At 38.2% G+C, this 13,594-nt stretch overlaps 1 protein-coding gene across 9 annotated transcripts in view; it reads left to right on the plus strand.

The window, feature by feature from the left end:
• The window catches only part of tle2b (TLE family member 2, transcriptional corepressor b), a 176,469-nt gene that overhangs the window by 10,328 nt on the left and 152,547 nt on the right, over positions 1-13,594 (plus strand). For 7 of the 9 annotated variants that reach the window (XM_062027695.1, XM_062027700.1, XM_062027702.1 and 4 more), the window contains one exon: positions 5,414-5,546. The exons of the other annotated variants lie outside the window; for them this stretch is intronic. In XM_062027695.1, coding sequence (XP_061883679.1) covers positions 5,523-5,546 — 24 coding nt within the window. In that variant the 5' untranslated portion in view covers positions 5,414-5,522. The remainder of the gene's footprint in view (positions 1-5,413; positions 5,547-13,594) is intronic. 9 annotated transcript variants of the gene reach the window in all.

A 13,594-nucleotide genomic window follows, 5' to 3' on the forward strand; every position in this document is an offset into this window, starting at 1 on the left:
CTTTCATCTGAAACTCCACAGTCTGTTCTTGTTCTTAGAAATGAAGGCTATTCCACTAAATTGTTTGGGTGACCCCAAACTTTTGGACGGTAGTGTAGATGCCTATATTTACTGTACAAATTTACTTTAGAAAAGTGATATGTTGGATTTTCCTGTTTTTGCCTTATTTGTATTTGACTTTATTAAATGTTTGGGTAGAATTTAATTGAACAAAACCAGTTTTCTTTTTAAGTAATTATAAAAATGTATGAAAGCTGTTTATTTTATGGAGGAATGTAGTTAATCATAGAACTAACACCCAATGCTATTAAAAAAAGATAGGTTGATTGGCAACACTAAATGGTCCCTAGTGTGTGAATGTTGTCTGTCTATCTGTGTTGGCCCTGCGATGAGGTGGCGACTTATCCAGGGTGTACACCGCCTTCCGCCCGAATGCAGCTGAGATAGGCTCCAGCACCCCCCGCGACCCCGAAGGGAATAAGCGGTAGAAAATGGATGGATGGATGGATGATTTTGAATCAAGAATCGATTCTGAATCGAATGGTTACCCCCAAGAATCAAGTTAAATTGTATGGCGCCAAAAGATGTGCAGCCCTAATGTTTGTTTGATCATAAGTGTTTATCAGTTCAGTCACAAATACATTTAGATTTGGCGCTACCTGTACACCCTCGCTCATAAAGTTAGTTTGTATTGTCAACTCTGTACAGCAGATGGCATCATAACTCCGCTTCCTAACACACCTCATACACATCTGGTCTGCCAGAGAATAAGAAGATAGCAGGAATAATCGGTGTTGCCAACCTGACAACTTTGTCGCTATATCTAGCAAATATTTAGATCTCTCGATTGCAGGGATGTGAATCTTATAACAACTCCCGATTCAATTTGCTTCCAATTTTTGGGGAGACGATTCGATTCTGAGTCGAGTTTCTTATGAACATTATTCTCCATTCCAATATATTCTTGCAATATATTATGAGTCCATGAAATATAATACAACCTTTTTTAAAAACAAGTTATAGGTTACAAACGCTCCTCTTGGCTGCTGATGTATATGCACAGTGAGTAAGCGCAGACAGAGCATATACATTTATTTAAAAAAAATAGATTCTTGAAAATTAAGAATGGATTTAGAGTCAAAATAAATAAAATACAATTCCTTCCTGCACCCCTACTAGATTGTCTTGTCCAGAAAATGACTAACCTAACAGCTTTTTCTCGTCTTATTGGACACTGTTGGAGACTCTAACACACGACTTCCTAACCTTTTTAACCTCGGGTCCCACTCAAATATTAACACTGACTTGGTTATCTTACTCTTGATTTTAATCATATTGAATAATTATATCTAACCTACTTACAACTGAACAGGTTTACAATGTTGTCAAAGGATATGAAAGCATGTTAATCACAAAGATTATTGTCAAGGCTTAGGTCAGACTGTGAAAAAATAAATACTAATCAAACATACTTCACAATGACAGGACTCATGAACTTGAATGAAAATATATTTACATACAACTGCACAGGGCTAAAATACAAATATTTAATCTAAGTTAATGATAAATGATAAAAATGTTTTCAAAACATACTGTCATTAAAAATATAAGTTTAAAATGACACTAGAGCAGGGGTGTCAAACTTATTGTAGATCGGGGGCCACATGGAGAGAAATCTACTTCCAAGTGGGCCGGACTGGTAAAATCACAGCACGATAACTTAAAAATAAAGACAACTTCAGATTGTTTTCTTTGTTTAAAAATAGAACAAGCATTTTCGGAAATTGTACAAATCATAATGTTTTTGGGGTTATTTTACAATTACCTGTTGCGGTTAATGGTATATATACTTTATTTGTAGTTATTTAAATTTTCTGTATAAATTATGTGATAATGTTCATCAGTCAACTCATTTGTGTCAATTTTCAATCTATCAAGATTAAAAAAATTATATCAAAATCAAATTACAGTATGTTATTTATGTTGTTTGCTCATTTTCCTCGACTGATGTACTAACATCATGTGGTTTATTTTGTACATATGTAGCATCATTTACAAAGATACAAAGAATTGCTATTGCGACATCCAGTGGACACATTTAGAACAGCGGTTTCTTTCATTCAAATATTTCAGGTACATTTTTATACTTAGCAAACTCATCCCGCGGGCCGAATAAAACCTGTTCGCGGGCCTGATCCGGCCCTCGGGCCGTACGTTTGACACCCCTGCACTAGAGCTTCAGCACTTTAATCATTATTTTTGCACTTAATAAACTTCTCTGACTTTAGCTTGAAGACTTCTTCAGTTTGTTTGATATTGGCATTACTGCCACAAGTTGTGGAAAAGTGTATTACAACTGAGTATGCTGCCCATACGGACCATAGCTGAGAAACAGATATTTATTGGCAGCCCTCTAGGGGTTGCTCGCGACCCAACAGGGGCCCGGCCCTATGGTTTAGAAACACTGCTATTACATGAAAGCACGTATAACTCTTCACACACACACACACACACACACACACACACACACACACACACACACACACACACACACACACACACACACACACACAAAGAAGCAACATAATGAAGTTAATTTTCTTTTTATGTTTATTTTATTATTTCCCACAGTGTGCATGCAAATTACATGTGCATGGCTAATTATACACATTTAACGATGGCGTCTTAAGATTGCACAATACTTTTTTCTTTTAAGCCGATACCGATAACTTATTGTTTTTCAAGACCGATACCAACAACTTATTTCTATGTATTATTTTTTAGATTTAAGTACAGTTTGTGTACAGCTGTAGGTAAGAAAGAGTTACACAGAGGTGAAGTGTCTTGACAAAAGTTAGTGTCTTCAACGACAAAGGGCTTGTCGTCCAGCGCCATCATTTCCATGATGATATCACAGCTTGATTTAGCCGTCGTCGTCTCTGGTAAACTTTTTGCTCTTTTCAAACACCGTGGTGATGGAAAGAAACCCTGGGCTTTTCTTTGAGGCAGTTTCTTTAGTAGTATGCATCTTTGTAGACTGCAAAACACTGCCACAGTGACGCTAGTATTTCATGTGGCTGATAAGGTTTGATGTGTTGAAGTGCAATGTTTGCAGAACATTTGCTGCAAATAGCACACAAACAGTTTTCCTCTGAAATAGTAAAGAAGTCCCACATAATCTAAACCCTGTTTTAATCAGTTACGGAGCAATTTTTAAATGTTTTGGATTTATCGGTTTGACGTCATAATCTTTAATATCGGCCCGATATTTACCATGTAGCCCGAATGGCATCATCTGCTTAATAAAGAAAGTTGACTTTATTTAAAATTCAAGTCTTGCCACTGTGCGCTTGAGGATTTGTCGTTTAAAAATATGAATTTGTTGGAGGTCATTTCTGTTTAGCAGGTCTGATATATTTAGTCTTAAATAGGGCAATATGGCTGGAAACTGTATCACGATATATAATTGTTTTATTCTGGCCGATATAGATAATTATTGATATTTTCAATGACCTATTGAAAATGAGGACCAAGAGGAAAGAAAATGTCAACACAATCATAGAAATCATTCAATCAATGTAATCAAAATTGTAAAATCACCTTGAAGACTTAACAATAACCGCTTAAAATGAAGCTGCAAAATAAGGAATATGTAAGAAATGCTTAATAAAGTGTAAGAAAATAGTGTGAAAATGTAAACATAGAGAAACCCGCCAGGAAGTTACAGCTGTGCTCTAAAGGGTGAGCGCAGCTAAGGTGGTTTGGTAGTAGCAGTCTTGGTGGGGATGAGCACCTTGCATCATTTGCAGACCACATTGGTCTGATTACGGTCTATTTTAAAAAATCTCCAAAAAACTGCCATACTGTCCAGGTGACTTTTCCTGTTTTATCCGCAATTTCTTCATTTTTACTTTCTCTTCTCAGTCCATAGAAAGAATCAGCAGCAAGACAACAAGATAGATAGTTGATACTGTTACCTGATTGGCTGTCAGCGTGTGACTCCCACTAATCAGTGATCACTTTCTGTGTTGCTTGGTTACCAGAGAGCGAGTGCCTTTGTTCATGCAACCAACCTTGCTGTGCAACTTCCGCTTTCTTCCGACAAAAACAACAAAAAATCAAACATTTTATCATACGCATTGTTAATTGATATTGTTTACTTGTCTATCGTGATGTATATTGATGTTGTTTTATCACCCAAGGGTGAGCGCTAAGGTGGTGTGGTATTACTGATTACAAGCGTCTTGGTCTTGGCCATAGTGTCGAGGTAACTTTTCCGTTTTAATCCACAATTTCTTCGCTTTCTGCATCACTCATTTTGACTTTCTCTTCTCACTTCATGCGAAGAATGAACAGCGGGACAACAAAGATGGCGCAACCAAACTTGACAGTTGATATTTGTTAGCGTGTCACTCCCACTTCCTGCGTTGCTTCATTAGCGAGTGCCTTTGTTCATGCAACCAACCTTGCTTCGTGACCTCTGGTTTCTTCTTCTTCTGAAGAAAAAAGTGATTAACGTTTTATCGAGCGCTTTTTTTGTTGATATTGATGACATGTCTATTGCACTATATATTGACATTGTTTTATTGCCCAGCCCTAGCCTGAAATATAAATAATTCCTATGGCATCCAACTATTTTTACTCCCATGAGGATTATTAGGGGGTCCTTGGAAAAAGTCTCTTCGGTGCCAAAAAGTGTGAGAATCCTTGTTTTAACTGACGCCCGCTGTGAAGAATGGTGTTATCAAGCCTGACTAACGATTGTGTGTGTTTGCTGATAGTCTGCATGAATCTGTGTATGAATGTCGCAACATTTGTTTGGAAGCTCACTTCCTTATCAGTCTTTGTGCATGACTGATGGCTTTGTCTGTGTGACCACAACTGAAAGAAGATCCATCTCTCTCTCTCTCTTTTTCTATCTCCCCAGTCCACCTTAAGAGCAGCTTTAGCAGCCTGTCCTGTTTGTGTTGAAGCCAACAGGCACAATATATTACAGTCTAGGGTTTGCTGCTGAAAAGCCCGCTGGATCCTTCCCTGACCTGCTGTTCTTTCCTGCTTTTCTCTCTTTTTTATCACTCACTCGCATTGATATTAAAAACAAAACAAAGCTTGCACAGCGTTCTTCTCCCTCCTCTCCTGCAGCAGCAGCGTGTCAGCAGAGAAGAAGACCATCCATCTGTGTGTTTATGTTTCTGTCATTGGATGACCGGGTGAAGGGGCACCGGGAGATGTGACGGGCGCAGACAAGAAGAATGGGTGTGGGGCAGCCTGGATGTGATTCTGTCATGTCACTATGTTTGGACCTTGACTGATCACAGGAGAACAAGTCTCATGACACTCTCGGATAAACAAGCATCGGATTGAAATTTGCAAGAAGACCAAAAAGGAGCCTGCCTTTGTATTTATTTTTCAGAGAAGAAGTGGACTTTCTGTTTGTGTAACCAGTGGAGGGCGGAGGAGTGGAGGGCCAGGGGACTAACCTGGCCATCAAACGGACTGGAAGCCTCTCCTCTCCTGGGATCATGTACCCTCAGGGCAGGCATCCGGTAAGCACATCCTCATGTTTATCTGCTCTCTACTTCGCCGTCTGCTATCAACTTGATTATGTTGTCTCACTTGTGTGTACTTTCAACGTACATGCAGCTGCTTGGGTGATCTTGGAGACAACTCGCTACTTTGTGCTTTTGTAATTTCTTTCATTTTATATGCAGCTCCAAAGGCTGTTCCTTTACAAGTGCTGTCAGACTCTGGCGTTAATGGAGCTGCCAGAGTGAAATAAAGGTTAAATGCAAAGTGAGTTAAAGGTTAAGTATGCAGGGACTAATAATAAAATGATAAATACAATTTCAAAAAAGCCCAGAGGGGTGAATGACAGCTCATGCTCAGTGTGACCGAGGAGGTTTTTTTTGTTTTGTTTTTTTAATTCACGGGGGAGCGCAGCCTGCTTGCTATAATCAGATTTATTTGTCATTCTCTGTGTCTGTGCTACAAATAGGTCAGTGGCCACTTTGCTGTGTGTAGTCAGCCTGCAGAGTGACTTGCCAGCCAGATAACACACACACACACACGCACGCATAGCTATCACACAGAATTATGAATGACATTTCGCAAGAGTCAGGCATGAGGAATCAATTTTATCTGCACAGAGAATGTTCATCGGACTCTCAACACAAGAAGGAAGCGCAAGAAAGGACATCAAGTAAAAGATGGAGATGCTAACAAATTTAAATAAGACAAAGGGTGATTCTTTAAAAAGTTGTGAGCATTAAGATGACTTAGTAGTTGTTGGTAAGTTTATTTCAAACATGCATACAGTGTAGGGCTGTAACTAACTACTATTTTTAAGAGTCGATTAGTCCTCAACTATCTCAGGTGTCGGTAACCCAAAATGTTGAAAAATACAGAAAATAATTCTGCCTTGAGCCGAAATAAATTAAAAGCCTTATAAAAGTGTCACAAGAAAGGCAACACATGATGTCGAAATGTAATATTTATTCTAGAAATTTTAGCCACATTGGAAAACATTAATAAAACGGAGGCGTTTCAGAGGATGAGATAACTCCCGGAAATTACTGGCTTAGAATGTGTGTGTCCGAGTTAAAGGAAAAGGACTGGCTGTCTTCTTCTAATGGGTTTATTACAATCTTTGCAAGCTGGGTAACATTTGCTGTGGTCTGGAACAACAATGCAGCCAATATTACATACAGATCATGTGTCATTAAACATGCAAATATAATTTAAATACACAAAGGAAGTTAAGGATATTTAAATGAGCTCAAATATACCTACAAATGAGGCATAATGATGCAATATGGACATATAGCTAGCCTAGATAGCATGTTAGCATCGGTTAGCTCGCAGTCTTGCACTGACCAAATATGCGTGATTAGCACTCACACAAGTCAATAACATCAACAAATCAAAAGAGTTTTTATTGCCATTGTTTGAAAACGGGTTCACAAAGCTCACCTTTGTGCATTCACGCACAGCATAAAACGTTTGGTGGACAAAATAAGACATTGAAGGAGTAGCAAAAAAACACGTCTTTCTGCGGCATGTAAACAAACTGTTGTGTCACAGTCCACACAACTACAGTGCATTCAAGGACCGCCAAAATTCATAGGACAAAATGGCGCTCGCCAAATACTCTCATCACTGAAGCATGTTTAGTAAAAACAATGGGATTTCTAAAAATTAGGAAGGTTTGTGTTATGTTTGTCCCCCTACAGAAACCATATTAAAACACAAAATATATTTTTTCTCCCATTTTTTTCCATCCATCCATCCATCCATTTTCTACCGCTTATTCCCTTTGGGGTTGTGGGGGGCGCTGGAGCCTATCTCAGCTACAATCGGGCGGAAGGCGGGGTACACCCTGGACAAGTATCATTGAAAAAGCTCTAAGGAGCCACTAGAGCAGCGCTAAAGAGATATGTCACACGTGCTATTAAAACAGATGATCAAACCCTCTAGCTGTGGAAGTTAGCTCTCCAATCAGCTAAACAGACTCAATAACTCCACAGTGACGTCTTGGTGAATATACTGAGGAATTGGTGAAACTGAAACAATACAAAAAGAATGCCATTGTATGTTAATAATAACATATTAGCTAATGCTAACAAGGCTCGCTTGATTACATTACAATAGCACGTACAAATAAGCATGAAAACACTCCTTCAGACATCACACATGAGACGGTTTAGTAAGTATAAACAGTTTGTTATATTGTAAAACTTACAAACGTTGCTTGTAGTGATGAACGAAGAATCCATATGAGTAGAAACGCTATGGAAGGCTTGAAGACGGAACAGCACTTCTACTTCCGGTTGAAAGCACTAAATGGAAAGACACCGCGGCATTGGCAGTGAGCAAACTCATCCAAAAGATGACGCAATAGCACCGATAATAACTGACTTTTCAGTGTCTTTGCTTGTTTTTTTTAAAACTATTTACATTATGGCCTTCAGCGAAGAAAAATCCATAAATTAGCGGCACCGTTTTATAAGGTGCAGGGTTCAAAGTGTAGGGAGAAAATTGTTGCAAATAGTTTGGTATTTACGGTTAATAGTGGAGTCAGTTATGAATAAGATCTCATTTTCAGTCAGGTTCAAGTTGTTTATCAGGATTTGTACTTTGTAATTACTTTGAGTTTGCACAGTTTCTTGAAGTGGGTCATATTAGGACACTTTTGGACTTCTTTGCTTAATCCGTTCCATGTTTTAGTTCCACATACTGATATGCTAAAGGTCTTAAGTGCTTAATAAAGTAAAGGAACAGTCCTCCTCTCGGCCAGCTGAGAGGCTCAGTCTTGGCCATCAAGTTTGACCCCGACCAACATCCAAACGCCGTCATTCCAAGCCCCCCCGGGTGCTGCAACGACATGTGCTCCACGGCGAGGTGCGAGAATGCGAGACACGCAGTCACCTTCACATGTGCGCTCGTTTGCGTTCCAGCCGCCATCAATTCAGAACACGGTTACTTGTTCCCATGCTTTTCTTAAGTCGCTCTTCCTGTTTCTTTCTGAGCCTAAGTGCAGCTGGAATATTCATTTCCTGTTGTTGCGTCTCATGCAAATGTGCTACTTAAGTGCATACACAGAGAAGACAGCTGGGAGCTTCAGACTGGACTGCTCGCGGATGTAGTGTTTGGAAACACACACTTAACACTGGACTTGTGTTGTCACTGGGTAGGGATGTAACGATATGAACATTTCATATCACGGTTACTGTCAGCAAATTTATCAGGGTATTGTTGAAAAAAAGTACTCTTACACATAGGTCCGGGCGATAAAACTAAATCAATATATATCGCAATAGACTTGAATTGATATCAATAAACAATACGTTCAATTACGTGCTCACCCTTTAGAGCACTGCTGTAACTTCCTGGCACTAAACCTGCAGAAAATAGTTCTTCTCAGGTTTCTCTATGTTTACATTTTCACACTTTGCATTGTTTTGTTACACTTAATTGAGCATTTCTTGCATATTCCTTATTCTTGCATCTTCATTTTAAGAGGTATTAAGTGTTCAATGTGATTTTATAATTTTGTTTACATTTATTGTTGATTTTCCCTGCTTGTGTTGACTTGTCTTGAGGGGATTATATCAGAGGAAGGTTACATGTGAAACACAAACGTTTACATTTAGGTCATAAAAAATTACATACATACCTATAACCAAGTTTTGTATAAAAAATTAAATACAATAAATAAATAGCCATACAATATCCTTTATTGGCAGAAGAAATATGTTAAATATTGTTGTAGCTACTTAAAAGGAATATAATTTTTTTGTGCGTGTTTAAATGTGTTTATCTTCTTCCGTTTTAGTTTGTTAGAGTTTTGTTGAGTGCATCACGTCTGATTTATGTGACGTCAGGCAAATTCGCTTCCTGTTGTCATATTGCTTCAAGTATCGATCAATCTGTCTGTCTAAGAGAGCACAGCTTGCACAATTGTATATCTTAGTTGCTCAGACGGTAATGTGCTTATACACGTTTAGATTGGGGATTGTCCTTTTTTAATTGGAGAACCACATTAATGTCTCTTAGTAGATCGATTGCGTTGGTCACGTCTTGTCAAATAGATAGGTGCAGGATTCCTGTGTGCAGAGAAAGTTTTTTTGTGTACCTGCTGACAGTTTGTCAGAGCTGTCGTAGTTTCTTGGTGTGACAGGTCTATAAACAGCCGGCCGGGCTGGGAAACTTTCAAAATAAAGTTCCTCGACCGGGCCATGTCTGTTCTCCGCCAGTCAGGTAGGAGATAGCTCTTACACAAAAATCTTTGTCTGCACACAATAATCTTTCATTTGTTAATGTCTCTTGTTTTCATGATGGCATTTAAAGGGGAATTGCACTTTTTTGGAAATTTTGCCTATCGTTCACAATCGTTTTGAAAGACATGAAGATGGATGGATTTTTTTTAATGCATTCTAACGCGTAAAATTAAAATAAGTCTGCTTACAGCGGAGCCAATAGGAGCTCCACTATTCCGCCCATAAAATCCAATAAATAACCATTCAAAAAGTGCCAACAATACTCTATTTACATTTCATGACTTTAATATTACCAAATATTAGTGATATTGTTGTTATAAGCACTAACGCAGACTAACTATTTATAGTGATGCTGTGATCACTTCCTGTGTCTCTATGTTTACATCATTGAGCTGTCTGCTGTTTCCTCGCTTCCCTGCTCCCTGTAAGTTTATTGTAAATCATAAATGCTGCCTCTCACCTGGACAGAAGGCGGCTGTTGATATAATCCAACAAGTCGGGACACGTTGACAGCCATATAGGACCTGGAACTGGCGAGGACGAGACGACACGATAAGCACTTGTCGTCGTCCTTCACCTCGTTTCTTTGCAAGAATTATGAGTAATTCTTTACCTAAATGGGAATATATGAACATCCTAGCACTAGGCATCCTAATGACAGCAGACCTTGTACAGTAAGTGATGTTTTATTATGTTTGTAGTCTCTCATGAAGTCTGCAGTGAGTAGTAATCAGTGATGAGAAAAAACAAACAAACGTGATGTGTTTTTGAAGTTAATGCATCGCATATGCTTAAAATGATCAAAATATGTTAATATTGAATGTTATAAATGTGCCCGTTACTACATTACAAATATATAAAACCTCAATGGAGGTGTTTGGATGTTTTCAGAGGTTCTATAGGCAGAATTGAACGACTCCCATATTTAGCTAATAATTAGAATGCAGTAAAAAAATCCATCCATAGTCAGGTCTTACATAATGATTGTGAACGATAGGCAAAATTCCCCAAAAAGTGCACTTCCCCTTTAAGCTCGCCAGCGCTCGCTTGATTCAGTAAACGAGCGGTGTCACCTGTCCGTGAGTTTATCAAAGTGTTCTTAATCCCTGTTTTGCGATCATTTTAGTTGAAAACAATAACACTAAAGGTGACAAGTTTTACCGTGGTTATCAATATACCCTTTATCGTTACATCCCTATCAGTGGGTTGGACGTGAGATGGCAGCAACACTTGTAAGACTTCAGCTCAGTGAGTATCGGAAGGATGCACCTTTTGTGTGGACATCACTGATGGCAAGGAGAACCTGTGTGATGATAACCATAGAACTGGAAATGTCGTTGACAATCAGGGTTTTAGGCTGCCGATTCCGATCAATGAGTAAGACTGGCCGATACAAAGCACGTGTATCAACTGTAAATCTTTACATTTATTTATGCTAAGTGCTATTGACAGTGTAACAATATCATTGCAATATTTAAACTACTTCTTTATTCTATTTTATTACATTCAATTGTTTGAGCAAGACAAAGTCAATAGTACACAAGTATAAACTACTATCTCCGACTTGTTTAAATAATTAGATTTTTGCCCTTAAAGTCCTCCTGTGTCCAGGAACGTATTCCCTGAATTTGTAAAAGACAACAAAAAACAGATTTTGTGAAAATAAAAATATAGATTGAATCACTGTAGTTTCAATCATAAACTTATACTACCCTTGGTATCAACATTACCAATATATTGATCGCTTCGCCCTCCCATTATGTGTACGCCCATTGAAAGGCTTTAATCGGCATTAGATGATCGAATACTTTTTTACGGAAATCAGCCGATACTGATGTGTGGTGGAATAATTGGCCGAGCTCTTGTTTGCACAAAAACAACATAAGTACAATTTTTAGTTATTAGCGTTTCTGAATAGATTTGTGTTCATGGGACAATGTCAAAATGATCAGTGGCCTTTGTCACATTCAGTAAATTAGTTTGGTTAATTTTTAGTGTACAAACAATAATTGAGCGCATTACCAAAGTGCATTTTTTTATTCAATCAGTACTTTCTTCTGCTCTGTGTGTGTCAGGGTTCTCCAAACCAAACAGATAAACATTGTCATTTTGAAATTTAGGGACATTTCCTAGAAAATAAATGAAACAGAGTCCAGCCCTCTCACTTTTATTTTGAAGGCCAGATTTAAGGGCTAGAGGATGTGTTATGCTGATGTTTGTTGAGTGTATACCGTACAGTTGAAATACACGGAGAGGAAGGCGCCATAAAAGGCTAAATAAGGGAGTTCTCATGATATTTATTTGTGCAGGGATGTAACGATAAACAGTAAAAATGATAACCGCGGTGAAACTCCTGCCAGTTATTGTCACCATTTTAAGTTAAAATAATGGAAAAAAAATGTGATTGATAACTGCACTTTGACAAACTCCCGGACTGACTGGCGCTAGCTCGCTAGCTTAAATGCTAACATGAAAACAAGAAACATTAAGGTATTTTCACATGAAGAAACCACATACCCCAATCTAAACTGACATAAACACATTACTGTCTGAGCAACTAAGATATTCAATTGTGTGTATTGAACCTCCAAGCTGTGCTCTCTAAGAACAGACTGATTGTTCTATACCAAACGGAGGTGTTTTTACGCTGCGTTCAAAGACCGCTAAACAGAGTGAGACGCCACAACACTTGCCAGAAATATTTGTTTTGTTACGCACTTTTTATTCAAATATATCTTTAAGTGCTACAGTACAAACTAATATTTACAACAATAAAAGCTTAGCCATTAAAACAGATAAAATACTAAAACGCTATCAGTGATGCATAAGAAACACCAAACCTCTGTCTATTTATTTGAGATATTTGAAAATAATAATTTGGTCAAAAGGTTTCAGTTTGTGCATAAATACTTTTTGAGTACATTCAACAATATCTGGATAATGATAACGGTGATAAAGAATTTTGGTATCGTTACATCCCTACTTTATATATTAAACACACTCTGTAGGTGGCGTTATGCTCAGAAGTTGACATTCAACATCTCAGCTTTGTGTTGTATGTGATCACGCAAATACAGTAAGAATATTAGTCAGATGTCTTTATTATTTTAATACATTTTTCTGAATATAATTAAACAAAAAACAGCTGCGGGCTGCAAATAGTACGTACTTTGGACTCCTCTGGTGTTTGTTGAAGAAGTGTTAGCTGTATGTGCTGGTTTGTCATTTGTTCCACTTGATTGTTGTGTGTGTGTGTGTGTGTGTGTGTGTGTGTGTGTGTGTGTGTGTGAGTGTGTGTGTGTGTGTGTGTGTGTATAGCAGTAATAAATGGCGTCACAGTTGGACTTCAGTTTAATTACCACATGAAGATGCAGAATTGCTGATGGCAAAAATGTTTCCACAAAAAACACACACACTCTTAATGAGGGTGTGTGTATGTTTGTGCGCATCCGTTGAAAATAGTTTTTTAGCCATGCGAAAGCTAGTCCTGCTCACTTTCGTGCACACTGGATTTTGTCTACTGAAACCCCCTCAGCTTACAACCTCTCCCCTCCATGATAGTCATAATCATCAATACACCAACTCAACTAACTAGTAAGGTTGGACAACTTTCAGGGCCTTGGTTTGAATGTATCGTTTATCAGCTGGCGGGGAGAGCGATTGCATTAGTTGATTATGAAACGGTGAAGAAAAACAACAAAAAAGTATAGTTAATTGTTCAACTTGTCTTAGTTGCGTGCATGAATGTCCTGTCAAGGGAGTGAGCTTGCCATGTTTTTGACCTGATGGATGTTTTTCAGTCTTTCTGTTCATTTCTA

The sequence above is a fragment of the Entelurus aequoreus genome, linkage group LG19 (genome assembly GCF_033978785.1).
Source record: "Entelurus aequoreus isolate RoL-2023_Sb linkage group LG19, RoL_Eaeq_v1.1, whole genome shotgun sequence".
Taxonomy (NCBI): Eukaryota; Metazoa; Chordata; class Actinopteri; order Syngnathiformes; family Syngnathidae; genus Entelurus; species Entelurus aequoreus.